Source organism: Budorcas taxicolor, chromosome 12, assembly GCF_023091745.1.
Source record: "Budorcas taxicolor isolate Tak-1 chromosome 12, Takin1.1, whole genome shotgun sequence".
Lineage (NCBI taxonomy): Eukaryota > Metazoa > Chordata > Mammalia > Artiodactyla > Bovidae > Budorcas > Budorcas taxicolor.
Window position 1 is genome coordinate 28,826,458 of NC_068921.1, and position 27,307 is coordinate 28,853,764.

The 27,307-nt window shown below is 42.2% G+C and overlaps 1 protein-coding gene across 1 annotated transcript in view; it reads right to left on the bottom strand.

Moving 5' to 3' along the window:
- Window positions 1-27,307, bottom strand: part of FRY (FRY microtubule binding protein) — a 328,020-nt gene that overhangs the window by 37,221 nt on the left and 263,492 nt on the right. Inside the window, exons 37-49 of the mRNA XM_052649908.1 lie at window positions 25,993-26,075; window positions 21,635-21,785; window positions 20,981-21,084; window positions 19,464-19,649; window positions 17,859-18,057; window positions 14,955-15,076; window positions 10,474-10,661; window positions 9,344-9,438; window positions 7,541-8,148; window positions 6,244-6,341; window positions 5,739-5,909; window positions 3,659-3,799; window positions 1,556-1,735 (exon numbers count right to left, since the gene is read on the bottom strand). Coding sequence (XP_052505868.1) covers window positions 1,556-1,735; window positions 3,659-3,799; window positions 5,739-5,909; window positions 6,244-6,341; window positions 7,541-8,148; window positions 9,344-9,438; window positions 10,474-10,661; window positions 14,955-15,076; window positions 17,859-18,057; window positions 19,464-19,649; window positions 20,981-21,084; window positions 21,635-21,785; window positions 25,993-26,075 — 2,326 coding nt within the window. The remainder of the gene's footprint in view (window positions 1-1,555; window positions 1,736-3,658; window positions 3,800-5,738; window positions 5,910-6,243; window positions 6,342-7,540; window positions 8,149-9,343; window positions 9,439-10,473; window positions 10,662-14,954; window positions 15,077-17,858; window positions 18,058-19,463; window positions 19,650-20,980; window positions 21,085-21,634; window positions 21,786-25,992; window positions 26,076-27,307) is intronic.

Sequence of the window (27,307 nt, forward strand, 5' to 3'; positions counted from 1 at the left end):
GTTTAAGCTTGAAAGACTTTCTTATAACAAGATCAAAATTCCTTCCCCTCATCCCAACCTGTAATTGCCAATCTTATACTCTCAAGTATTTAAAAATTTATTTAAATCTATGATTTCAATTATTTAAAGGAAAGAGTCAGGGCCAGGTTCTTGGGCAACATTTACGAAATTTCACTCCTGAGAGGTCTGTAATGTGGTAGCTGGGTAGGCAGCACCTCTCAAACTTCAGCCACAAGGGGGTCTCTGCAGAAACCTGTTCACAGGCCCACATTCAGAGATGAGAGACCCTGGCTGGGAGTGTTCCACCTGTCTCTCCAGGCCCATCTTTCTGGAGCAACTGGGTCTCTGGGGCGTGCAGCTGACTGGCTACAGGTCTTCTGTACCTCTTTGGAACAGAATAAACTTTAGTAAAAGAGTAAGCTCCCCTCTCCTACCCTAGCAATATAAACTGTTTAAAATGGAAAAATATTGATTTGATACCTTAATGTCATATATAAATATCACAACAGTAGCAATAAACAGTGTCTCATCCTGAGTGTTGAATGGTCAATGAGATGACTGAAAAAACCCAATCTGGCTACAACTGAGCCAGTAAGTTGCATGTCAGCAGACCTAGTTTATTTATTTAGTGAACTGATGGATTCAGCCAAGCTGAAGAATATGAAGTACGTTCATGCATTAGACACTGTACAGACCGTAATTACAAAGCCGACAGGCCACGGTGTCTGCTTTAGGGGGCTTTTCGGTCATGGGGTAGGAGAGACAGGAAAGCAAATGTATTTTTATATCTTTGACTAACACACTTAAGTGCAGGTTTCCAAAAGTTTGTTCATGGACCAGCAGGTAAATCGGACTATATTGTGTCCTCGTTTCTTCCTGACTCCTTAGTTCGGTTCATAGGTCTCTTCTCTCCACATTCCCTTTCTTAAGCCAAGAATTTAAATAGTGGTACTGTGAAAAGCATTGTGGGAGACTTCGCTGATGGTGCAGTTTTTAGAACTCCATGTGCCCACTGCAGGGGCCGTGGGTTTGATCCCCGGTCGGGCAACTAAAATCCTGAATGCCATGTGACCCCACCCAAAAAACTGGAACTTAATAAAAATGAAAATACAACATATCAACTTAAAAAAATTATTAAAGAAAAAAAGCAGTGTGGCTTGGGGAAATGACCATAAGGGCCGATTCCAAAAATCTCGGTCATTCACTGGTTTGGCTACAGTTCAGGAAACAAGGTTGCAGATACCAGACGGGACGTGGCAGCAGTCAGATAAAGAATGAGTGAAGGTCATGGTTTAAAATGCTTAAGATCATTCCATTTTAAAAATTGTCTTTTCTGTGGAATCGTTTTTATATAACTGAGGCTAGCTTCTATTTTTAAAAGCTGCCAAATGAGAGCCCCTGTGACTGCGTTCTTAAAAAAGAAAAAAAACAGAACCTCATTAGGCTTTAGAAGCTTTCATTTGACATAAATGTAAGCCTCCCCTTCTCTAGGCGGCTAGTTTTGAACTTTGCCACTATGTATTCATGCTAAAGTTTGTGGAAACAGTTAACATACCTCTGAAATATCAAAGTGGAAGTCTAGGGTTTTTCCAGGTAATTCCTTGGATGAGCTCGTCCACACTCGATGTATTTCTATCTTTGAGAGGTCACTGTGTTGGTAGGAAGGCAAAACTAGGCTGGCAGATCGAGAAACCACCAGCTTCAAAATATTCAGAGCTTCTCTCCAGTGAATGCTCTGAAGGAAATGAAACAGTCAGTCAATACTTAAAAAATTATTTCATTAAAAAAAAAACTAACATGCTCCTAGCTACTAAAACTTCTCATGACCTGTCAGAACTCACTAATTTAAAACAGTACAGGAAATTCTTTGGTAAGTAAAAGGCAAATGACATAAAAAAGATAATTTATCTGTAAGAGGAGCTACATTTAGGAAATAAGCAAATAAAAAAACCCAGTTTTGTCCACATTTAAATAAACAGAAGGTTAAAATAACAAGGTACCGCTTTTTCTAATGAGGTACTTCCTTAATTTGAAAAGCAAAATAAAACAAAAAATCTCCACCCTTCATTGCAGATATGCTACTGTCTCCTCCTCAAGATTCTCCCTGCCTCCAGTTTCCATCCACGCTCCCTGCTTCTCTGGCTCTTTCTGCTCCATTTGCTTCCTGGGCGTCTGACCTCTGCCCTCAGCCTTCTCATGACCTAACCCCGGAGTCTGGGAACCATTCTTCACCCCCCTCTTCCCTCCCTCCTGAGAATCTGACCCCTACCCCTGCCCACCTCTATTCCTGTTGGCATGGACTCAGCTGAATCCTCCCTGGACTATTTCAGTGGTTTCTTAACTGGTTTCCCCACTTGCAGCCTCTCCTTGGGTCCATCAAACCCATTCCAGCTACAGTGATCTTTCCAGAATCTTCAGCTCAAGCCACTTCCCCGCTTAAACATCTTCAGGAGCTCCCCCTGGTGGACAAGGAGGAGTCCACACTCTTTGAGCAAGCCCTACATGGGTAATCTGCCCTGGAATTCGCCATAGCGGCCGATGTCGCTAACCTCTGCGCTTTTCCTCATGCTATTCGCTCATCCTGGAATGCCCTTCCTCTCCTTCCTTATCAAACTCCTACTCTTCTGTAAGTCTCACTGTGTTTCACCATCTTTGTGTCTCTGACGACTCCCAGGCAGACCGAGACACTTCTCCCATAAAACTACTGCACATGGATAATCAGCCTGATAAACGTTATTATTTGCCTAGGACTTGGAGTAAAAGCACATGAAGTAAAACGCATTCCCTTCATTGTTTAATTCTGCACAAGGGAGGTCATGGTTTGATATGAAATTAGCCACCATTCAAGATAAGATCTCAAGAACCAGGGATGATCCACAGGACGAAGAACAGGTAGTCTAATAAAACAATTTTTTTTTTAACAAGTGGCAAAGATGTGAACTGACCCTCTGTCTCTCGTGAGTGTCAAGTGAGAAAGCAATAACGAACATCTACCACATGGTACAACTGTTATTGGAGCAATGCCACGTGGAGAAAAAAAAAAGCTTGAAAATCATTTTTAGCATTTGCAAATTCTGCAAGTAACGTGACTGGTGAAGTGAAGATTGGGAAAAAAATATTTAAAATTGTCAGGCTTAGTCAATGAGTTTAACCAGAGAAAACCGAGCATTTGTCCTTGAACTCTGAAACTCACCAAGTACACAGTATGTTTTGTTTTTTTGGAGTATTTTCAAGTACAAGTATGCCGATTTCTTAGCCTTAGTTCCTTCGACCCTAAGTGACAATTTTCACCTCTGAATTAACCCTTCTCATCTAAAACACCTGATCTAGAACCAGGCACACACAAGTTGCTTCTTCCTTCTCCTTTGAAATAGAACCCCTCAAACAAGACCCTGCCCCTGCCCCCCAAGCCAGGACATGCTTTCAGAGACGTGTCCTCTGAAGGCTCAGGAACGCACTGCGGCCTGGTCGTGTCTTTCTCCTCAGGAAGCCGCTCAGGGTGGTGGTCAGCCACCGTCTTGGCCGCTCTCAGTGTGTTATGGACATCGATAAATGAACACGTAGCCTGGCACCCATATAACTGTGGCCAAGTACGAGCTCCGTGCAAAAGCTGTCTTTCTGGAATGACTGTCTGGAAACATCCTGGTTCAATACTCACTTGCACGTATTTTTCAATGGTCTTCAGAACTTCCACGTTGAACTGCTTTACAGGAACGACAGAAAGGTCCATGTAGCTGAGCAGGCTGTAGATCACCTGCAGGAGGGGCTGCTGCATGCTGGGGAGGCCCTTCTCCAGAAGCTGTGGGGGCAACGCGCAGGGTGAGTCATCTGACACCAGATTTCCACACAGAAGCACCAAGGTCTCCTAGTACCTTTATGCCTGCACATTTCCTTAGATGGGAAAAGAAAATACTAACTACTGAAGAGGTGGAGATGTTATCAAAGGCAATGCTGTAGGTCTGATATATAAACATAATATTCAGGGACTTCCCCGGTGGTCCCGTGGTTAAGACTCTGTGCTTCCCCAGCAAGGGGCACAGGGGGTGATTCTTGCTCGAGAAACTAAGATCCCACAATGCCATGCAGCACAGCCTAATAAATAAGTAAATAAAAGCTCTTTTAAAAAAGAAAAATGCTTATAAAAATTTTTTTTAAAGACCTGAAAAAAATTTACACAATGGAATACAAAATAAACCTCAAAAGGAAAGCATCAAACACCAACAGTGACTGAAAATTACAAATGAAAACAAAAGAGATACATTTATAAGTTATCAAATTGATGACAGTACCGGGGAGGATATAGGAAAGGGTAGAAATCATTGGTGGAAACGTTAACTTGGATAATCTGGCAATTGAGATCAAGATAACTAAAAGGGTTCATATCTTTTGAAATAATAATTACATTTTTTAGGAACTTTTCCAAACCTAGAGACAGATACTAAGATTTAAGTATGAGATTTCACCAAGGCATTAGTTATAATGGTAAAAAAAAAAGAGAAAAATCACACACAAAACAAGAAAGCTCTGTGAGCAATTTAAATATCAAACACTAGGGAAATGGATACATAAATTATGGTAATCCGTATGATGAAATACTATGTATTCAATAGAATGTTTTTAAAGACAGTAAAAGATATTAGCTATATTAAGTGAAATAATAAGGAATATATAGTTTCTATATAATAAATGATGCTAACACTAATGTAAATGGGTGTGTGTTAGACAAATAACACAGGAAGGACACCCAACAAAATCTTACTAGTGTTTCTCTCTGGATAATTTTAATTATTTTGGATGATTTTTCTTTCTTTCTTTTTTTTTTTTTTTACTGTTCTGTACCTTCTGAATTTTCTGCTACAAACACATACTGCTTTTATAATCAAGAAAGAAGTCAATGATATTTTCAAAAAGGAAAGGAAAATAATAAGCAAATTGCTGTGACAGACATAATGACAAAAGTTACTGTTCAAAACTAAAAGATAATAGAAGCGATTCAGAGAAATGCTGAGATTCCACATCGAAAGTGGCCAAAAGGACTGATCTGTTAACAAACAAGGAAATAATTACACAAATCTATTGTGTGGAAAAATGAGCATCTTCAAAAATATATGCTTTGTTAATGAGTTCAGAGCACACAACCATTAAACATAGTTAAGTCCTTAAATAAGATTGAACACCAGAATAATTTGAAGAAAATCTTCCTGTCTCTGGCATGTGCTGACAGGTACCAGGGTAGTAAAAAGGAGTTTACGCTTTGGAGGCAGCTATATATCATTTCAAAGGCTGCTCTGACACCTTACACTTGTAGATTACTAAACCTGCTGATTCTCAGGTTCTCTGTTATAATCACTGAGTTATTGTGAGAATCAGTTGTTTTAACTGATTCTATACAGCATCTATGATAATATATAGTAAGTGAATACATGATGAATAAATGAGGTTAAGGCTCTTATTATCAGTTTCACATACATATTTTACCCATGGTGGTGGTGGTGGCTTAGTCGCTAAGTTTTGTCTGATTCTTGTCAGCCTGCCAGGCTCCTCTGTCCACGGGATTTTTCAGGCAATAATATTGGAGTGGATTGCCATTTCCTTCTCCAGGGGATCATCCCGACCCAGGAATCGAAGCTGGGTCTCCTGCATTGCAGGCAGATTCTCTACCAACTGAGCTATGAGGGAAGCCCACTATTTTACCCATAGAAACTATAATAGACTTTATCCTCAATTCAGGAACTTACCTCTGCCAGGTAGGTAACCATATTCAAGGTGATGTCAGCATAGGCTTCATGAAGGTACCGGCAGACCACATTGACCCACGTGGCACAGTCCCTCGTGTAGCTGTGTGTTTTATAAAGAGTCATGACGTGTGCAAGATTGGAAAGTTTGGGGTTCTTCTCTTCCAAACAAACCTTTTACGAGAAGAAAGTCAACTAGTGATACAACAGCCTGATGAATAAGGAAGAAATGTTAGCAATTTTGCTCTAAGCCCTAGCAGCCTGGAAAACGGATCGATACATTTTTGGGGGCAGCTACAGAATACTTAGTCATTTAATTTTCACCAGTTTTTTTCCCACTTATTTTCTCAATAATGAAATGACCATGTGACTCAGCCACCCAGAAACGTGAATTACTAGTGATATCAGTTAGTCTCTTCAGGTTTATGAAACGTATCACCCCACGCCTGGTCACTGCTGTCCAACATTGGGTCTTGGATCTGCCTGAGGGTGAAGCCTTAAGGCATACCTGAGCGATTCTCTCAGCTACATCCTTACAGAACTGGTTGGGGTTTTCAAAATGCTGTATCAGCTGGGGCAGAAGACATAAGACATTCAGTGGAAACCCTGGATTAGAGAAGATACAAACGGAGACACGTGAATATGGGGCATTTGAGCCATTAACAGCAGGAAGGCCTATTATAGATTTTGTTCCGAGGAGATGCAAAAGCAGCCTTTTGAAGTAACTTTGATCTAACATAAAATCCATGATAAATGTACAACCACAATGGCATCCGTTCAAAGCAGGCACTGAAGTAGATTCGCAATTTTCAGGTACGGTGCTGTCATGCTATCGACTGTTGCAAATAAGAATGATTGTTGGCATAGATTTTAAAAAGTGGATTAAAATGAACTGAAGCACTAGTTTGAAGTTTTTATCAAAAAAATGTATTTCAAGGAAAACTTGTTTGAAAAGACACAGGCCAATCAATTTAAGTTATCAGAAAGATTCTTTGAAATGATGAGGATCAGCTTAGTTCTACTGTATTAAGCTTTGGCTTCCTGGAGAGAATTGTGGGCCACATGCCATGGTATTGAAAATCTGGTTTGCTGATTTAATTCAAAACAACAGGGAACCAAAGGAATTTTCAAGAGGAAAATAAAGGCTCAGAAAAATAAAAGATTTAAGAGTTAAGAAAAAAGAGAAAATGTCTGTATAAGAGCAATGGGATAAACTAGCACTGTCTGCAATGTGATCTGGAAAGCAGAAAGAAAAATCTCATGTATTATTCTTGCCCCTTTTATGCAACTGCCTTAAAAACATCTACAATATACATAGTTAAGACTTTTACAGGGCTTCCCTAGTGGCTCAGTGGTGGAGAATCCTCCTGCCCATGTAGGAGACCCAAGTTCGATCCCTGGTCCAAGAAGATGCCACATGCTGCAGAGCAAGTAAGCCCATGCACCACAACTATTGAGCCTGCGCTCCAGAGCCTGGGAGCAGCAACTACTGAGCTGACGTGCCACAACTGCGGAGGCTCACGCACGCTTGAGCCTGTGCTCCGCAACAAGAGAAGCCACCACAATGAAGAGCAGCCCCCACTTGCCACAACTGGAGAAAGCCTGCTTGCAGCAAAGACCCAGCACATTAAAAAATAAATTTAAAATAATTAAAGAAAAACTTCTATACAAATTTTAAAATAAAAAATAAACTATTCCCAAAGAGCCATTTTTAAACACAATCATTAAAAGCACTAAGCCCACATTATCTTATTACACTAAACACATGTTCCACCATGACCAGAACTTAAGAGTGTGAGCTTTACCAATGGCTTGAGATGAGTCCACCATGGATACTTTGGACACTGGTGTCAGCAAACTGAACAGCTGCAATGTAAGGTCGGTGGTGGTGAGGGAGGTGAACCCCTTCAACAGCAGCTGCTGCAACCCTGAAAAGTCTGCCCACTTGAGCTGCGCCTGGAGTTTCTCTAGTTTTTCTCGGTTCTCAGCTTTATCAAGTGGCATGTGAGCCAGCAGTCTGTTCAGCAGCCTCAGGGCCATTAGGTATTCAAACTCAAAATCGGATTCCATCAAAGCCACCGTGACCCAAAAGATGGTGGCCAACAGGTTGGTTGGATGGTTTATGTGTGATGGGTCAGTGAGGCTGTCCTTCAAGGAGGATGAGCTTCTGGTTTTCGATGAGAGGCCTTGTTGGGTACAGGCCTGAATTCTGTCCAGGGTGGCACTCCGAGGTGGGTCTGAGGACCGGTCAACAACACCGAACTTCTTGGGCACAGAGAAGCTCCTTTGATGCCGGCTGCGCTCTGCAGTTGCTGTGTTGCCGCTAGCTGCCCCAGGGTTCACATTGAGCTGTCCTGTGCTCTTTCTGCTAGCTGTCAGTTTAGTGTTAGAGCTTAAGTCTGGTGATGAAGAGCTGGGTATAAAAATTGAAGAGTTCAGTAGGAATCCAGTGCATTTCAGTGAAAGGCTAGTCCTTTTAAGATCCATCAACAATGTGGGGAAATCATTCCTTGGAAATATTACTTTCTAATCATTTTTTTCCACATTCTTAAATGAAAAGGAATATGTTTCCTTATTCTTAAATATAATGCTGTGAAAAACCAAACTTAATTGGAACAATCCTCACTAACAAAACAACAAAACCAAATACTGCCTTTAACTTATTGAAAAGTTAAAGAAATAAGCAGTTGGCTCTAAAGTTTACTGATCATTCATTTAATTTTTGTTTGAATTTAGGTGAGAATAATTATGAAATAAAATGTATCTAATAGGTATAAATGTTAATACTCTTATTAACTGACCGATAAAAAGAACAGATACAGAAATATCTAGAAAGAAAAATGTAAATGCTTATGTTAAAGGACAATTTTTGCACTTATAAAATTTATGAAAAATGATTTCTAAGTCTATTTCTATCAACATTGTTGCTGAATTTTTACTGATATAGATTAACCTGTGGGTTTATACAGATAAATATATATGATGTTAGTAATTACACTAAAATTACCTATTACAAAAATGTTCACCTTAAAAATGAAACAAGGTCCAACCTACTATAACATTACTGATTCAATTTCAAGCAAGATGAGCTTAATTTTCCAAACAGAATATGGAACTGTGAATGATTTAAAATGGGTTATTAAACATTGACAGGAACAAAAGGAATTAAAAACTAAAAAAGAAAGATCCTAAGGTAGAAATTTCAAGTAAAATCAACATTTATTTCAAATGTTTTTATGGCAATGGATCAGATAAGTCTTGCATATATGCATTTAAAAAAGAATGCTTAGCTTGTTTCTATAAAATGTGATAAATAGGATAATTATATAAAATATGAAAAATACTCATAGAAATAGGAAATTGAAAAAAACTAATATTTGTATTACTTAGAAATAACACATTGTCTAACTTCCTGTGTATATATGTGTCTGTTGTAATTTCCTTTTTTTTTTTTTTAAACTGAAGGAAATGTCATACATACTTTCTCAGGTCACAAACAGACTTCAAAAAACCAGATTTGCTCTTTAGACTTTGCCCAAAGTCTAAGCTTCTCCAAAATATTCAGTACAGTGTATCTGATTTTAAAATATTGCTCAGCTGATACTCACCGAGACAGTACAGTTAAGAGATCAGTGTTCTTCAAGCAGTCAGACAAGTTGTCCACGGCAGCTTCCAGGGTAAGAAGGGCTTCCATGACATAGCCCTGCCATACACACAAAGACAACATTCTGCGCCACTTACAATCACTGCTAGCATCTTGAAGATAAACTTAATGGATACAAACTTTATTCAAATGCTGATACCATCTTTGAAAGCTGGATAGTCATGGCTACTTTAATTTACAAAGAAATTTTAAGGGCTACTTAGGAAACTCAGATGGCTTAGGAGTTAGCAGGTAATCATGATGATTTCTCTCCCTAGATGTGAGGTTTTCAACAGATCAGTCTCATTCAAAACCCAACAGGGAGGGGTAAGGCTATAGTGGGCAAGTGTGGCCCCTTGCTGAGGGGGATGGTGGACATTTGAAATACAGCGTGGCAACATCTGGAAGCCAGAGATTAAGAGATGAAGGATGAGAAGGGCTGTGACTCTGGGCATTCTAAAGTGTGCTTCCAATGGCCAGAGGAGAAAAAAAAGCTGCAGTCTCAGATGTACAGCCCTCTGAGATGCAGAACATTTCTGATGGAAAAGAAGGGCTTGGCCTCAGCTACGGAGCTTGTAATGCCCCTGGCTTTCCAACTGTTCAACTCTCCAGCCTCCAGGTTCCACAGTCCACAGGGTCCTGTTGGGGCATCTACTCTGCCCACTATTTCTCTAGGTTTTCTCAGTTTATCGAAGGCCAGCCATACAGACAGGAGTGGTGCTCTGCACAGACACAACAGAACCCCTCTCCCCTTCTCTGGGTGAGCAGGCTGCACAACAGCATCTCAGGTTGTTAGTAAAAAGACAAAAACAAGACAAAATACCTCCCCCAGGCCCCACCAAACAAAATCAATAAAAACAAAGAGTCGCCAAAGGATTTCAGTTATTGGCTCAATAAAAGTGTCCACTGAATTTCTAGAACAGCACCCCCTCTGGAGAGAGATTTGTAAAAACAAAAGTCAACCTCTAGAATTTTTAAATAAATTATACATGTCTGAATGGCTGGGATAATTGGCAGGAGGAAGTTCAAAGAAAGTCATTAACTCCTCATCTCTGCATGCAGAGAAGGGTGACTGCACTAGCTTTCCTTCTGTACCTGAATCTCATCTCCGTGCTCGCCAATCACCTCCACCAGCCTGGAGAGGAGGTCCGACAAGGCGTGTGCTGACAGAGGTTGTTTGAGGGCCCGGAATATCTGGAAGGACCGGCCGGCATAGTGCCTGGAAGAGCTGGCAAGGGCCGTCTGTAGCGCCACTTCACTCAGGTGCTGCTCCAGGTGGAAACCTAGGGCACAGGGGCGGGAGCAGGTCAGCACTCAGCTGCTAACCGAGGCCACCAGTCATCTGTGCGCTTACAGCAGGCTGACTGCACAGTGCCCCCTGCTGGTGGTACTTATTTAAAAATGAACTCTGTGATTGGGATTGACAGACACACACTACTATGCATAAAACAGATAGCTAATGATTGTGTGTCAAGTTGCTTCCCCTTTTGCGACACCACGGACTGGATCCCGCCAGGCTCCTGTATCCATGGGATTCTCCAGGCAAGAATACTGAAGTGGGTTGCCATTTCCTCCTCCAGGGGATCTTTCCGACCATATCCAACTGGCATCTCTTACGTCTCCTGCATTGGCAGGCGGGTCCTTTACCACTAGTACCATCTGGGAATTCCTATAACTAATGAGAACCGGCTCTATAGCGCAGGGAACTCTACTCAGTGGTCAGTGGTGACCTGAATGGGAAGGAAATCCAAAAAAGAGGGGATATGCATATATATAAGGCTGGTTCACATCGCTATACAGTAGAAATGTTCATTTTAACACAGCATTGTAGAGCAACTATACTTCAATAAAATAACAAATTAAAACCAAATCTGAATCAATCTTAAAGGAGCACAGTGGAATAGAAAGAGTTTGGAGCAAGCTTTGTGGAGTAGAAAGCTTCAGAGCAATATGGTCCTGATTTTAAATGAGAGATTTGGGATGCTGGGAAAGAAATGTATTCTCTGTGACCCTGTTTCCTTGTCTCTACCTTGTGAATCAGAGCATCCACCTCAAAGAGTGGTGGTGAAAATCAACTTAGAAAGGGCTTGGAGTGGTGTCTGACACATCACTGGCGCTTACAAATGTATTATTAGTTATTGCGCTGCTACTGTTTGGCATCATTCTTCTGCACTTTTCACATAGGATATGTTCGCTCCTTTGTCATACGAGAATCTGTTAGACACAAGTCTTGTGAATGAAGAGGCAAGTGATGAGTGGATCTGACCAGCCAGGTGGCACTAGTGGTAAAGAACCCTCCTCCCCATGCAGGAGACGTAAGAGACATGGGTTTGATCCCTGGGCTGGGAAGATCCCCTGGAGGAGGGCATGGCCACCCACTCCAGTATTCTTGCCTGGAGAACCCCATGGACAGAGGAGCCTGGCGGGCTACAGTCCATAGGGTCACATAGAGTCAGACACAACTGAAGCGACTTAGCACGTATACACGCATGTACGCAAGTGCAACCAAAGCCTGGGCCAAACTCCCTGTTCTTCAGAATTGTCCATAAACAGGCAGACGTGGAGGTGCAGGCATTGCAAAGAAGGCAGGGACTGGTTCAACTTTCACCTCCTGAGTGTTTGTTCTTCCAACAGCATGAAGGTAATCTCAGCCCTCAGAAAACCATCTGATCACAATAAAATGAAAACATAAGGGAAAATCCATGGCTGAATTCTGGGCCATTAAATCCCCCACTTGTTGCACCTCTTTATGTGCAGAAAAATCAGGCTACGCGAGTCAGTGGACCTGATCAAAACAGCGATTTGTGCTGTCTCCGTGATGGAGAGGCTCTGGGGGCACATTTGATGGTTCCATGAACGTGGACCAGGAGGGAAAATTCACTGTTACTGTTCCTGGTGCTGCTGCCTGGCTGGCTGAGCCCTGGGACACGTAGTACACCAAATAAGACAATGCTCCTGCAGCGTCAACCAAGTGTCCTTGAAAACAGACTTAGACACGTTCAGGGTAGGAAACACAAGATTTAACCCTTAAAGGTAGTTCACAACCTATGAATGGATATTTCAAAATCATTTTTTACATCTTTGTTTTGCTTTTCAAAACATATTTTTCTATTTAAGCCATTTTATATGTGGAGGTGAGGTCCATGGCGATGAATAAAACTTCTTTAAATCACACTGTTGGAGGGACTCCCCTGGTGGTCCACTGGCTAAGACTCTGCACTTACACTGCCTGGGAGTGTGGGTTCAATTCCTGGTCAGGGACCTATGATCTCACATGCCACACAGTGTGGCAAAAAAAAAAAGAATCTAAAATAAATAAATAAATAAATCATACTGTTAGAAGTGTTCTAGTAGGACTGCTGACCCCCAACCCCCTAAGATGATGTCCTTTGGGAAAAGCTATTTAATGAGTGGCAGAGAAAAGAAGGGGCTTCCTAGGTGGCTCAGTGGTAAAGAACCCAATTGGCAGTGCAGGAGATTTGGGTTCAATCCCTGGGTAGAGAAGATCCCCTGGAGGAGGAAATGGCAACCCACGCCAGTATCCTTGCCTGGAGAACCCCATGGACAGAGGAGCCTGGCAGGCTACAGTCCACGGGGCCACAAAGAGTCGGACACAACCAAGCAACTAAACAACAACAGACAAAGGAAGAAGGTTTCCTTTTCTCCCTGTTACACAGTGAAGCCACATTTCTCAGCCCTCCTCACAGTCAGATGTGACCTTGGGCTTGGGTTCTGGCCAGTGGGACACAGGGAGATGTGCTGGATGCCACGCTCAAGGCTAGCAGGCAAACTCCTCCGGGGTGACCCTCCATGCACTCTGTTCCTCCACCTGCCCCTGGACACAGAGGGTTGAGTAGAGGCCTCTGAGCCTAGCGGGTGGCAGAAACACAGAATGGGGGGGTGGTCCCTGAAGCACCAGGTGGAAAGCTGCTCCCAAACGTCCACATTGGACTGTTATGAGATCCGGAAACAGCCTCTTGTGTGAGGTCTCTGAACTTTGGGGGTTATTTATTACAGCAGCTATGCTACCCTGACTAATACAAGCATTTCCAGGAACACATCTTATTGTGCTATATTGGAAGTAGGCAGAAAGCAGCCACGTTCAAGAAAATTGTAGTGAGTAAAAATATCTTGAGAAAGATGTGAAAAGACACAAAATATTCTAAGTGAAAGTGAAGTTGCTCAGTCGTGTCCAGCTCTTTACAACCCCATGGACTGTGGCCTGCTAGGTTCCTCTGTCCATGGAATTTTCCAGGCAAGAGTCCTGGAGTGGGTTGCCATTTCCTTCTCCAGGGGATCTTCCTGACCCACGGATTGAAGCCGGGTATCCTGCATTGTGAGTAGACGCTTTACTGTCTGAGCCACCAGGGAAGCCCAGAATGTTCTAAGCAGCCTGAAGCATGCTCTGAGAACATGCTATATATGGCATTCATACTTTTTCTCATTTTTACTATCTTTATACCATCAAGCAGAGAAGGAAATGGCAACCCACTCCAGTATTCTTGCCTAGAGAATCCTGTGGATGGAGGAGCCTGGTGGGCTGCTGTCCATAGGGTTACACAGAGTCAGACACAACTGAAGCTACTTAGCAGCAGCAGCATACCATCAAGAGTTTTACACAGATGAAGAGTTCACATGCATCACAAAATTTCTCCTTTAAGGCTATTGAAATGACTTTTAAGTGGGGGAAATACCAATAAAAGCAGTTTTAATACTTCAAAGAAATTCCAAAGGGAAAACTCAAGAAATGGCAATTCCATTCTGGGAACAACTTTCCCATTTCAGTTTAACAGTATTTTTTGTTTCTTAGCATGTATCCTCTGATAATGAAAAGATATGTGGCTTATCTGGAATGTTTCAAACTGTAAAATGTGCTAATTATCAGAGCAGCCAGAAGAACCAGTGAGACATATTTACTATGGCCAGCCTGCTGAGTGAGAAAAGGCAGAGATAGCTGTTTACCAGGCTGAGGAACCAAATTTAAATTTCACACACATATCAGCCCTGGCCAAGCTGATCTGAATGGAATCCAGCTAAGGGCTTGAATATTGTGCGGCTACTAGTGCCTAAATTAGCATCAGACCGTGTTCAGAATATTGAGTGGTCACTGGCGCAGGACTTGTCAGCAAATACTTTTAAAGCCAAAAACATTTTATTGAAAAATTATTCTTATTTAAGAAAACCCAGTTTGCAAGACAGACCGTTTTCTCCCAGTTGAGTCTGATGACAGCGAATAAAATTTCTTTCTCATGGCCTTCTTTAAATAAAATTAATATAGGCACAGTTGTGTTGTAGTGAGGGAAATGAAGCAAAGAGAACAGAGACACTGGGGAAATCATTTGATGGAGCATCATGCCGCAATATGTGACATTAACTATCATTAAATTAGGCACACCTGAAAAAGCTTCAATACCTCCTGTGAATATTCCTTGGCTACTGCTGCCAAATGGAGGATTTTACACACATACACACACACGCACACATAAATACATACACAGTGTGTAACTATATGGGGAGAACGAGCTCTGTTACAGACAAACGCTGAAAGTGGGCTTTGTAGAAATAGGATGAGGTACCTGATTTGGAATCTCTGAAAACGGATACAACATGACGTAGAAAATTGGTGAGTTGTTCAGCACTCTTTGAATTCTGATTTTTGGGTGTGATGTCCTCATGGCACCAAAGCGGACCAAATGCCCTTCAACAAGACACACGAACTGTCAAAAATGTAACTATCATTTTGCACAACCATATACACAGTTCTAACTCCAAACGAGCAACATACATTTAAAAAAAATTTACTTATTAATTTGGTGGAAAATTTCAGTCTTATAAAGCTTAAGAGTACACTCAAAATATATCTACTTAACTGATGGAGACATACTTTTTCATATGTTTTGCTCACAAAATTAAAACTTCTCAATTCACCAGGACAGTGTTCATTCAGCACATAACAGGTTTTGGTTCTTTGTCTTAAATGAAATGATGTAACATGTCAAATAAAACACAGATTTAGACACAGACTCCCTTTATACATTTTAGAATGTGCAGAGATAACATTTTATTAGGATCACATTGTTAAGTTGCCAAACACTGTAGGACAAACTGAAGATACAAACTCTGTTGTCTATTCGGCTCCACATGTGAGAATTTAAGAAAATACCATTCCCAGCACTGACACTGGTGAGTAGTGAGAAAACCTTTCTTCTCCACAAACCAGTCAGGTCTCTGAGACACCCTGTAAGGAGGCCCCACCAGCCCCTACCTGAGCTTTCTGTACATTAAATTCTATATTGAACTGAGCTAACAGAAGCAGAAGATATTAAGAAGAGGTGGCAAGAATATACAGAAGAGCTGTACAAAAAAGATCTTCATGACCCAGATAATCACGATGGTGTGATCACTCACCTAGAGCCAGACATTCTGGAATGTGAAGTCAAGTGGGCCTTAGGAAGCATCACTACGAACAAAGCTAGTGGAGGTGATGGAATTCCAGTAGAGCTATTTCAAATCCTAAAAGATGATGCTGTGAAAGTGCTGTACTCAAGATGCCAGCAAATTTGGAAAACTCAGCAGTGGCCACTGGACTGGAAAAGGTCAGTTTTCATTCCAATCCCAAAGAAAGGCAATGCCAAAGAATGCTCAAACTACTGCACAATTGGACGCATCTCACACACTAGCAAAGTAATGCTCAAAATTCTCCAAGCCAGGCTTCAACAGTATGTGAACCATGAACTTCCAGATGTTCAAGCTGTATTTAGAGAAGGCAGAGGAACCAGAGATCAAATTGCCAGCATCTGCTGGATCATGGAAAAAGCAAGAGAGTTCCGGAAAAACATCTATTTCTGCTTTATTGACTATGCCAAAGCCTTTGACTGTGTGGATCACAATAAACTGTGGAAAATTCTGAAAGAGATGGGAATACCAGACCACCTAACCTGCCTCTTGAGAAATCTGTATGCAGGTCAGGAAGCAACAGTTAGAACTGGACATGGAACAACAGACTGGTTCCAAATAGGAAAAAGAGTACGTCAAGGCTGTATGTTGTCACCCTGCTTATTTAACTTCTATGCAGAGTACATCATGAGAAACGCTGGGCTGGAAGAAGTAGAAGCTGGAATCAAGATTGCCAGGAGAAAAATCAATAACCTCAGATATGCAGATGACACCACCCTTATGGCAGAAAGTGAAGAGGAACGAAAAAGCCTCTTGATGAAAGTGAAAGTGGAGAGTGAAAAAGTTGGCTTAAAGCTCAACATTCAGAAAGCTAAGATCATGGCATCCGGTCCCATCACTTCATGGCACATAGATGGGAAAACAGTGGAAACAGTGTTAGACTTTATTTTGGGGGGCTCCAAAATCACTGCAGATGGTGACTGCAGCCATGAAATTAAAAGACGCTTACTCCTTGGAAGGAAAGTTATGACCAACCTAGATAGCATATTCAAAAGCAGAGACATTACTTTGTCCACAAAGGTCCGTCTAGTCAAGGCTATGGTTTTTCCAGTAGTCATGTACAGATGTGAGAGTTGGACTATAAAGAAAGCTGAGTGCTGAAGAATTGACACTTTTGAATTGTGATGTTGGAGAAGACTCTTGAGAGTTCCTTGAACTGCAAGGAGATACAACCAGTCCATCCTAAAGGAAACCAGTCCTGAATATTCAATGGAAGGAAGTTGCTGAAGCTGAAACTCCAATACTTTGGCCACCTGATGTGAAGAGCTGACCCTGATGCTGGGAAAGACTGAGGGCAGGAGGAAAAGGGGGCAACAGAGGATGAGATGGTTGGATGGCATCACCAACTCAGTGGACATGGGTTTGGGTAGATTCTGGCAGTTGGCGATGGACAGGGAGGCCTGGCGTGCTGTGGTTCATGGGGTCTCAAAGAGTTGGACACGACTGAGTGACTAAACTGAACCGAACTATGAGAACGGAACCAAGAGCTAAATCATTCCTTGAAAGAACCATAAAACCTGAAAAAAACGGGATCACTCACAGTTTTCCTGACTTTGATCTATTATTAGTTGGATTCTTTTCCCATCACGCGTCTGATTGTTTCTGGTTCCTGAACTCCATTTATAAGTGACCCTTTGGACTAGAGGAGCAGATAGGGGTCCCCCGTCTGCAGCTGCTACTAGGTTGACCAAGGCTAATACTTTGGGTTTCCAGAGCAATGTTCTCTGTCAAGTCTTGGAACTCCCGGAGGCTGGTAGCTCTAACAGACAGTGAAAGTCATGCTTGCCTCCCGCCCGCATCTGCCACCTGCTCATTAGGCAGGAAATCTCTCCGCTCCTCCACTGTGACATCAGGGGAGTCGTAGACAGCACCTATCAGGGTCTGCCTTGTACACAGACGCCAGCAGATGCAATTCAGAAGAGAGGAGACTTCATTAGAATTTTCATCTGCAGTTTTAAAGTGATGGCACTCTGCCACAAGACTGACCCAAAAAACAGCAGCCCATCTCCTGACCCCTCCCTTACCTGGTCGTCAGAAACTCAATGAGCTTGTTTGCCTTCTCATCTGAGTCGGCAGCCGCGTCTGCATCTTCTCCCTCCTGGGTCATCTGTGGGAGGTTCCCACTGCTGCCTCCCAGACTGATGCTGGATGAAGTGGAGCTGGAACTGAGCCCTGAGTCTGGCACCGGGGACGACTGGTCCTCTCTCAGGAAGTCGAAGCCACCTGGTGGGAGACAAGGTCCAGGTGGAATGCGCAGGCCATGCGCTGAACGAGGTCGGGAGGTGTGCATCAGGAAGTGTGCAGTTATTTAAATTTTTTGAAAAAAAAAAAAAAAAAAACACTTGATTTTTGGCTATGGCTATGATTAAACAAGACTGGAACTCTTTCTTTGCTTACAGAATAGTTGCACTGCCGTGTAGACCAGTGTGATTTGGTAACAGATGGTGCTCTGCTATTTTCTACTTTGGTGTCTTTTTTTTCCCCCTTTTCTCCCCCAAGATACCACCTTTTATTTATTAGACTGGTTTAGTAATAGTAGGTGTGCAATACACACTCTTAAATACTGTGGGTTTAAATTAGTGCAACAATCTTGGAGAACAATTTGCAATATCAGTAAAAAAAAAATTTAAAGACATCTATCTTTTGTTGTTTGACCCAATAACTACAAACTAAGAAATGTATCCTGGAGATACACTGATTAAAAGTACATCAAGGTATATGAGCCTAGAGGCTCATGGAGGCATTTTGTATATTGGCCAAGAAGCAAAACAGACACAAACCACAACAATTTCTCCAGGTGTGGATAAGAAACATATGAGTTAAGATATGTTGTTCAATGGGTACTATGCAGTACATAAAAAGAATGGCATGGAACCATTTGTGCTAAGATACAAAGATCTTCAAAATACCTAGTCTTCTGATTAAGCTCACTTAATCAGTCTTTTTCTAACAGACTTACCAAATCATTTGATGCTCTGGTGTTTTAATTGATGCTTTCTGCAAGAGGTGAGTGCGTGTGTCTGTGTGCGCCTGCTTTCACACACCCACTGACTGATGAATAGCTCTGTTACACATCTGTACCTTACTGTGCTGTAGGTAAATTATTCTTGGGTAATAGACGATTTAACTATGTGACATGATACTATTGTTGAGGATAACAGCGATAAGTAGGTTATACACAATGTTTTGCATAAATGTGCCCAGAACTCTGAATGCGTATATTAATGTAATTAAGTCTCAAGGTACATAGGGAAATGTCTGGCGCCTTGGTGATACCTGGTCTCAAGATGCTGCAGGTGGTCACTGTTCTGCACACTCTCCTCCATGGGTGTTCCAGACTCATACTCTCTCGGTCAATGGATATTAATTTTTTTCATAACATATTTAATGAAAATAGCAATCACAGTAATAATTTTAAAAGTATATTTGGACATATTTACTAAGGAAGAAGGATTTAACATCAAGTAAAATAGTGCATGTTTTTTGTACATAATGGTGCATATTTTATCCTTTAGAAAGCTGGGGCAAGGGTAAAAGCAGAGACATTGATGTGGGCTCCAGGGACACCCCCAGGTATCCTCAGACTTGTGATTCTGTCTCAGGCTCCCTGCCCCTCCTCCTGGTGTTACCTGTATAGAGGTACTCGGGTTGATAAGCTGGCTGAACGGTTAGAGTCTTGGCTTCGCCCATCTCTCGAGTCTGCAGGAGCACAGAAGCAATGGCATGGAAATTGCTGTTGCAAGAGAGGGCAATCAGGAGGTGAAGAAGCAATTTTTTGCTGTGTTCAAAGACTTCGGGCCGGTAATGGTCCAAACCTGGAACAAAATGGTGCAATCTCTTAATATAAACAAACCTTCAGCTCGTCTAGATTCCAGGGATGGCAAAGATTCCAAGATGCCCGGGAGGAACACGTTAGAGGAATGTTTAGTTTTCTTTGTTAGGTTGTTACCGACATAAAGAAATCAGGCTTAGGAAAAATTAAATGTTTTCTTCCTTAAAAAATGTTCTTATGAAATGCTGACAGACGGACTTTTCTTGACCTCTCTGTAGCATCTGACATGTTTAGCATTCCTCTTTCCTGAGATGTTCTCTTCCCTGTTACTAAAGGTTTCTAACTTTATCTCTCTCTCTGAGTCTCCCTGCCTGGCTGATTCCTCTTTCCATTTTTTTTTGCTCTGCACCTTGGATATTTTAAAATCTCAGTGCTTAGCCGACCATGTTCTACATTCTTCCTCGCTATGCACTGACTGTGTCTCAAGGCTTTAAACTTATCACGGAGAACCAAAGCCCCTAAAAGAAGTCCAGCTTGTTTTGAATATCTCTATAGAAGTAGCAGTAACTAGTCCACTTTGTGGTCTTTTGACACACTATAATTTGTATCATTGGCTAATTAGTTGATATTTAAAATTCTTTGAGGATTTCTCTGTGGTTTCATGCTTGATTTCTTTCTGAATATTTGTTAAAGAACAGTTCTGTATGTTCTCCTTGCTGTTGGAGTTCTCTGGCGGTGTGTCTGCTTTCATCATTGGTTTTGATTTCCTGTCTCATCCTGTTGTCTGCTTAGTCATCGTCAATCCAGACCTGCCCCCCCCCCCGCCCCCGCCCCCGAGGCTGTGGTTCACCCATCCCTCTCCCCTCCCCCGTCCCCCCACTTGCTCTGGTCATGGCCGTGCTGTGGTCCACAGCATGTGTGCCCTTAGTCGGGTCTGTGCTTTGTCTTCATGTCTCATTAAATGGTGATTTTCCCCCATAGCAGTAAGTTGAATTGGTGCATCACTATGCAGTTACAGGAGAAGGCAATGGCAACCCACTCCAGTACTCCTGCCTGGAAAATCCCATGGACGGAGGAGCCTGGTGGGCTGCAGTCCATGGGGTCGCACAGGGTCGGACACGACTGAAGCAACTTAGCAGTAACAACATAGAAGTAGCATGGATGAGGTACCATTCTATATTATGGTGCCAGGACAACTTTAAACAATGACTGATCAACTGGAATTTTAGAGATGTCACAGAAAGGGCAGTGAAAAATGGAAGATATTAGGTATTTCAGAAAAGCAGGATGGCCACATAAAAGGACAGCTCCCTGGGATGGCTTGTGTAGGTTTCGGACTCTAGTGGCCAGAATTCCTCTGGGTCCCAGGCTTACCTAGGAAGACAGCATGGAGCAGCAGCGGGAGATGAAGAGCCCAGTCCTCTCTGACACTGTGGTCCACCACCATCTCAGTCATAAAGATGACAGCAACATTGCACCTGATCAATGAAAACGACGACGTCAACGCCATGTCCGAAGAGGACAGAAACAGACTGACAGGTCATTGAGGCACAATCACGTCCAGCTCGTCAGCCTTGAAGAACTAGGTGAGACCCTGATTCCAGGGAAATGGAGTTGACCTGATACAGCACAGAGTTCCACGAGGAGAAGAAACTTCACTTGAGCTAATTCACATAATGGGGACTCTACCAATCACTTGAAAATAGGGGCTGAGGGATGAAGAGACTCGGAGGACAAGGGTTCTTTCGTTTAGCTGCTCACAATCGAAAAGGCATAACAGCATGAACACCCACACTAAGGGCACAGCAAGGAAAACTCCAAAGGGCTGCAAGGCAGCTTCGCACGCTGGTTAATGCTCGAGCAAAGTCAGTCAGTGTGCTGGGAGCTGCAGTTCAAGTCGCTTGTGTTCCCTCTGGTTTCAAACATCATTTCAATTGATGGGACCTGGAACAGGTTTCTCTTTTCATAGGAAGAAAAATCCAGTCAGAGCTAAGTGATCACTCCCCTCTATCTGCACGTGCTACTCACCTGTGGAGTGGCCCCCGGGGGGTGATGGTCTCTGGGAGGTAGTCCACCAGGGGGGCCCAGCACCCTCCCGTGCAAGGCATGGGTAGGGGCTGCGGCTGTTTGGTCTCTGTGATAGTCAGAAGCCAGCCGGTATAGGGAGAAATTGGGTCATCTGTAGTGTGAGAAAGACAAATGTGCTTCATTTACAGGGAGAGAAGCTGCTTGTTTTCCCAACTTGCCTTTTTAGAAAGCAACTTACAAATTAGTGCTTGTAAAAATAACTTCCTAACCATTCCATTTTGTGAGTATAAAATTATATGATCAAATGGGCTGGAATTACTTGATTAAGTTTCTTTCATTCCTTTATTTCTTGGATATCTAATTTATATTCATTACAGAGCGACTGAAAACATAGATACACAAGAAGAAAAACCCTGCATCACATGAATTGCCATCACCATGACAACTCACTCCTTCTCTTGTCTCCTCCATCTCAGTAAAACGTGATTTCTTATTTTCAGTTCACTCAGGACGGGAGCCTGGGAATCCTCCCTGACTTCTCAATTTTATATATATATATATATATAAAATTTGTTTTAATTGAAGGATAACTGCTTTACAGAATTATGTTGGTTTCTGCCAAACATCAACATGCATCAGCTATAGTTGCTTATATTTCTAATAACCATGATGATGGTGGTAGTGACAGTAATAATAAAAATAATGTCAGAACTAATGGAGAGACAGCTTGGGCTTCCTTGGTGGCTCAGTGATAAAGAATCTGCCTGCAATGCAGGAGATGTGGGTTTAATCCCTGGGTTGGGAAGATCCTCTGGAGAAGGAATGGCAACCCACTGCAGTATTCTTGCCTGGAGAATCCCATGGACAGAGGAGCCTGGTGGGCTACAGTTCATGGGGTTGCAAAAGAGTCAGACATGACTTAGCGACTAACAACAGAAAAGGGTTACTTCATGTCAGGCAATGGTCTATATATTTCATGTATTAATAACCCAAGATAACCCAACGACAGGTACCTATTATCCCAATTTTGTAGAGGGGACGCTGAGGTTAAGTAACTTATCAGCAGCCGCATATTCAGTAAGCTCTCCCTCAAAACAAACCCAAGAGATGACCACTTCTCACCATCTCTATCACTGCCATCCTGGGCTGAGCCCTCACCATCTCTCACGGGAGGCAGAGCCTCCTACCGCCTCCCTGGCTCCATGCTTAACCCTCTGCAGTCTATTCTCAGCAGAGCAGCCAGAGTCATGCTCCTGTTTTAAAGTTTTTTTTTTTTAATGTAGACAATTTTTAAAGTCTTTATTGAATTTGTTACAATATCACTTCTGTTTTATGTTTCAGTTTTTTTTTTCGGCCTGGAGGCATGTGGGATCTTAGCTCCCCAATCAGGGATTGAACCCACACCCCCTGCACTGGAAGGTGAAGAATTAACCACTAGACCACCAGGGAAGTCCCCAGAGCCATCCTTTGAAAACAGAAGTCCATTCAGAGTCCCTTTCTCTGCGCACCCCTGGCCAGCAGCTCCCCTTTACACTCAAAATGAAATCCAGCATTCAATTCACACCAGGGCCTATAAGGCCTGACAAGACTTCCCTCCTGTTTCTTGGCGTATTTCCTATTTCGTGCCCTCTGCTCATTGCACCCCAGTCACCTTGCCTTTCTTTGCTGTTCTGTGACCATGCCAGACGCTGTCCACCAACTTTATAGACTAGGTCTGAATCTGTTTGCCTGTCCACTTTATCCAAGGTGGTATTTTTTTTTTTTTAATAAAAAAATACTTTAAAGAGGCGGCACCCTTCTTTTTAGATAAACCCAGACTAGGAAGCACTGGGCCATGAGGTCTCTCCTGATCCCTTCTCATTCTTCTTAGCCCTGCTCATACCCTCAGGAATTCAGGCAGAAAATAACTACCCCTGACATATATCATACAGCCGGTCATAAGGTTTGGAACTGAGCCTGCAAACCTTTGCTTCTCTCATGGCATAGACTATACCCATCCCTGGGTGGCTGGAACCAAAAATGCATCAGGCAGGATCGAGTTACCAAAGTGCTGAGGGTACTTATGCCCTACTGGATGGACCGTTTCATCCGGGACAGCTGAGGTCAATTCTGTTACTTGACAACTAGAAAAGGATCCTAGCATCTATTTTATGGACTTTCTATGATGAGGATCTGTTTGAGTGGCTTGATTCCCATTTTCCTTTGACTTGAGAAATTTAAGATTCGAGCTCTCAGCAACCCAGCTACTTACTCTGAACTTTAATTTCCCTGGTTAATATCAGTAATCACGTGAAGAATATTACTGACACATGACTCAATCAAACTCAAGTACTATACCCAGTAAGATGCTGTTTATGCTGGGATGACAAATTTATAAGCATTTCTGGGTAAAACAGAGGCCATGATGATAATACCAGACTACTCTTTCTGCCTTATTTTCATTCACAGTAGTTTTTCTTTCCCTTTATACATACTTCTATTACTTTTTCTCTTTAACCCTAAAGCCAGTGATCTGAGTTTATATAATGACATAGTTGCTCATTTTGTTATAATTACCCTCTGAAAGTCGCTATTTTAAAATACATAAGGAATGTAAAGTTTCAATACCAGAGGGCTGTGAAGATGTATTTTCAAAATGATTATTAGTTACAGTGTTTTCTACCAAACTCTGTGTCCTGCGCCCAGAACAAAGAGATACACTTTGACGGAATCAACTGGTTGAAGTGCAACAAAATTCCTAATGTAAAATCCACAGTCATAGAATGTTATGCTTCGTTACAGCATGCCTGTCACATTCTGGGGAAGTCAGGATTCGACTGCCTAACATTTCCATGACTCAATTTTTCTGTCCTCAGAATTTTATGTTACCAAGTATTGAAGAGCAAGGAGACTGCTCTTGAACCAACAACTCCACCCCTCAGGTACTGCTCTCCTCATCTATCAAATCTGGTCCTGCCTAGAACTAATGCTCTATGCTCTTGAAATGCAACTGTTTGGTGTCTGGAAGGCCAAATACCCTGATGGGCACAGAAATGAGGGAAAATGCATAAGCTTCCCCTTCACCCCGACTTCATACTAACTGTTCTAGAAAAAGGTTTTATAGGGACACAGTTAAAACTTGGGCTTCCCAGGTGACCCTAGTGGTAAAGATTTTGCCTGCCAATGGAGAAGACGCAAGAGATGTGGGTTCAATCCCTGGGTTGGGAAGATCCCTTGGAGGAGGGGATGGTGACCCACTCCAATATTCTTGCCTGGGAAATCCCACAGACAGAGGAGCTTGGCGGGCTACAGCCCATGGCAGTCACAAAGAGCCAGACATGACTGAACACACGAGCACAGTTAAAACTTAACCTGAGTTTGGCAATACTACATGGATTTCAGACATTCCTGCCACTGATATTTTGAATGGTGGAGAATCGCCTATCTGTGCATTAAGAAGTAAAACTGAAATGCAGTGTCCTTAGAACTACTGGGTTGGCCAAAAAGCTTATTTGGGTTTTTCATAACATTGTACTGAAAAACCTGAACAAACTTTTTGGCCAACCTAAAACACTTACCTCTTACCATACTCTGCACATTTCCCACAAGAACAAAATAATTCAAAACTACCAGTACAAAACCTCCGTGTGCCAACTTACAAAATGGACCTAACTCATGAGATATCATATTATGATTTCCACCCAAACAAGTAAGTTCCAGAAGATAGTTTACCAACTTCCTTACACAGCTAATATGTCACTGGGAATGTTCTCTGTTTCCAGAATTCCTGTAACTTCTGAACAAGTAACTGAGACCACTCCCTGACCAATGACCAATAAGTGTACAACCTGTCTGAGACTTAAACAAAGTCAGTGAATGCATCGATCTTTACAGTTTTTCCAGCTTCCCAAGGTATAGCGTGATTCCTGGGACAATCGTATCTCCCAGTCTGGCAAGGTTTTCACTCAGTCCCTGAGAAATTAAATATGAAAACAGATCTATCCTGGGTGAGCTGACTCACAAAGCATAAAGGTTAAATCCACTCCCAAGACAGGCAGGAGAAATGGACGGAAAACTTTGTTTTCTAAAGAGACAATCTTGTACTAGCTTTTTGCCAAATGCATCACCCAGGAAAAGGGCCAAGAAGACAAAAATATGGTTTTAGGTAGTAGCTCAAAGTTTTCCTAATTCTGATTCATCCACTGTTTGGTTTGTGTTTACTTTGAAGAGACTGACTCTCTGCATGGCAGGATTAAATGGTTACTTAATTATTTGTGGGCTTCTTTTTACTGATCAGAACAAGAATAATCAAAATACCAATTTTCCATTCACTAACCATTTGCCCTCCATCTGAAACCCCTCAGGCTGTTAGTGCTTACTTTTATCTTCATCGTATGAGCCTCCTGAGCTGTTGCTGTATCTTGACTCCAGACGCGTATGGGCTCTGATGACGTTACTAAACCTGCAAATACAAGAACAGCCATCGTGAGATATTGACACACGTGTGTTATGTGCTGAGACACAAAAATACTATTATTTAGCGGTTGATGATGCTTTTCCTAAAAGAATACTGTAAACAGTGTACCCCACACATTCCCTTTGTGCTTGAGCAGGTCAGTGGTCGCGCCTGCTCAGGAGCACAAGTTCAAATCTTGAAAAGAAAAACATTTGAAGACTAATATGTGTGACTCCAACTAGAAAATTATAGCATCTGCTTGGAAAGAAGACAGGCATGATACTGAATAACACGAATTCTTGATTCACATGGTAACCTGGCACATGGTAGAAATAATAGCTGAAAGATTGAATAAGTGAAATAAGACAAACCCGGAAATATACAAAAATAGTTTCATAACAAATTTTGAATTTCATGAGCTTTAATGTTTTCCTTAAAAGGTTTTTAGGAAAAGTTACAAGTGGAGGTGTAACACAGCCAGAGGGCCTCTTTCTGTTTAGTCTTTCTGTGGCTTAAGAAGTAATCAAAAACATTTTGAGTTTATTTTTGTGTGCGGTGTTAGAAAGTGATCTAGTTTCATTCTTTTACAAGTGGTTGACCAGTTTTCCCAGCACCACTTGTTAAAGAGATTGTCTTTACTCCATTGTATACTCTTGCCTCCTTTGTCAAAGATAAGGTGTCCATATGTGTGTGGATTTATCTCTGGGCTTTCTATTTTGTTCCATTGATCTATATTTCTGTCTTTGTGCCAGCACCATACTGTCTTGATGACTGGCTTTGTAGTAGAGCCTGAAGTCAGGCAAGTTGATTCCTCCAGTTCCATTCTTCTTTCTCAAGATTGCTTTGGCTATTCGAGGTTTTTTGTATTTCCATACAAATCTTGAAACAAACAAAACAAAAAAAGAGGCCGAAGGATAACTTTTAAGAGTGTCTGTCTATTTGGCTGCATCTGGTCTTAGAGCATGTGGGATTTCTGCTGCACCATGAGGCGTGGCACCTTTCACTGCAGGGCCTGGACTCTTTAGTTGTGGCACAAGGGGGCTCTGGAGCGCGTGCGCTCAGTAGTTGCAAGGCACGGGCTTAGCTGTTCCACGGAATGTGGATCTTGGTTCACCGACCAGGGACCGAACCCACGTCTCCTGCACTGCAAGGCGGATTCTTAACCGCTGGACCGCCAGGGAAGTCGTCGAAGTACAACAACTGCGTGTGCATTATCTCGTTTAATCTCACTCACTCAT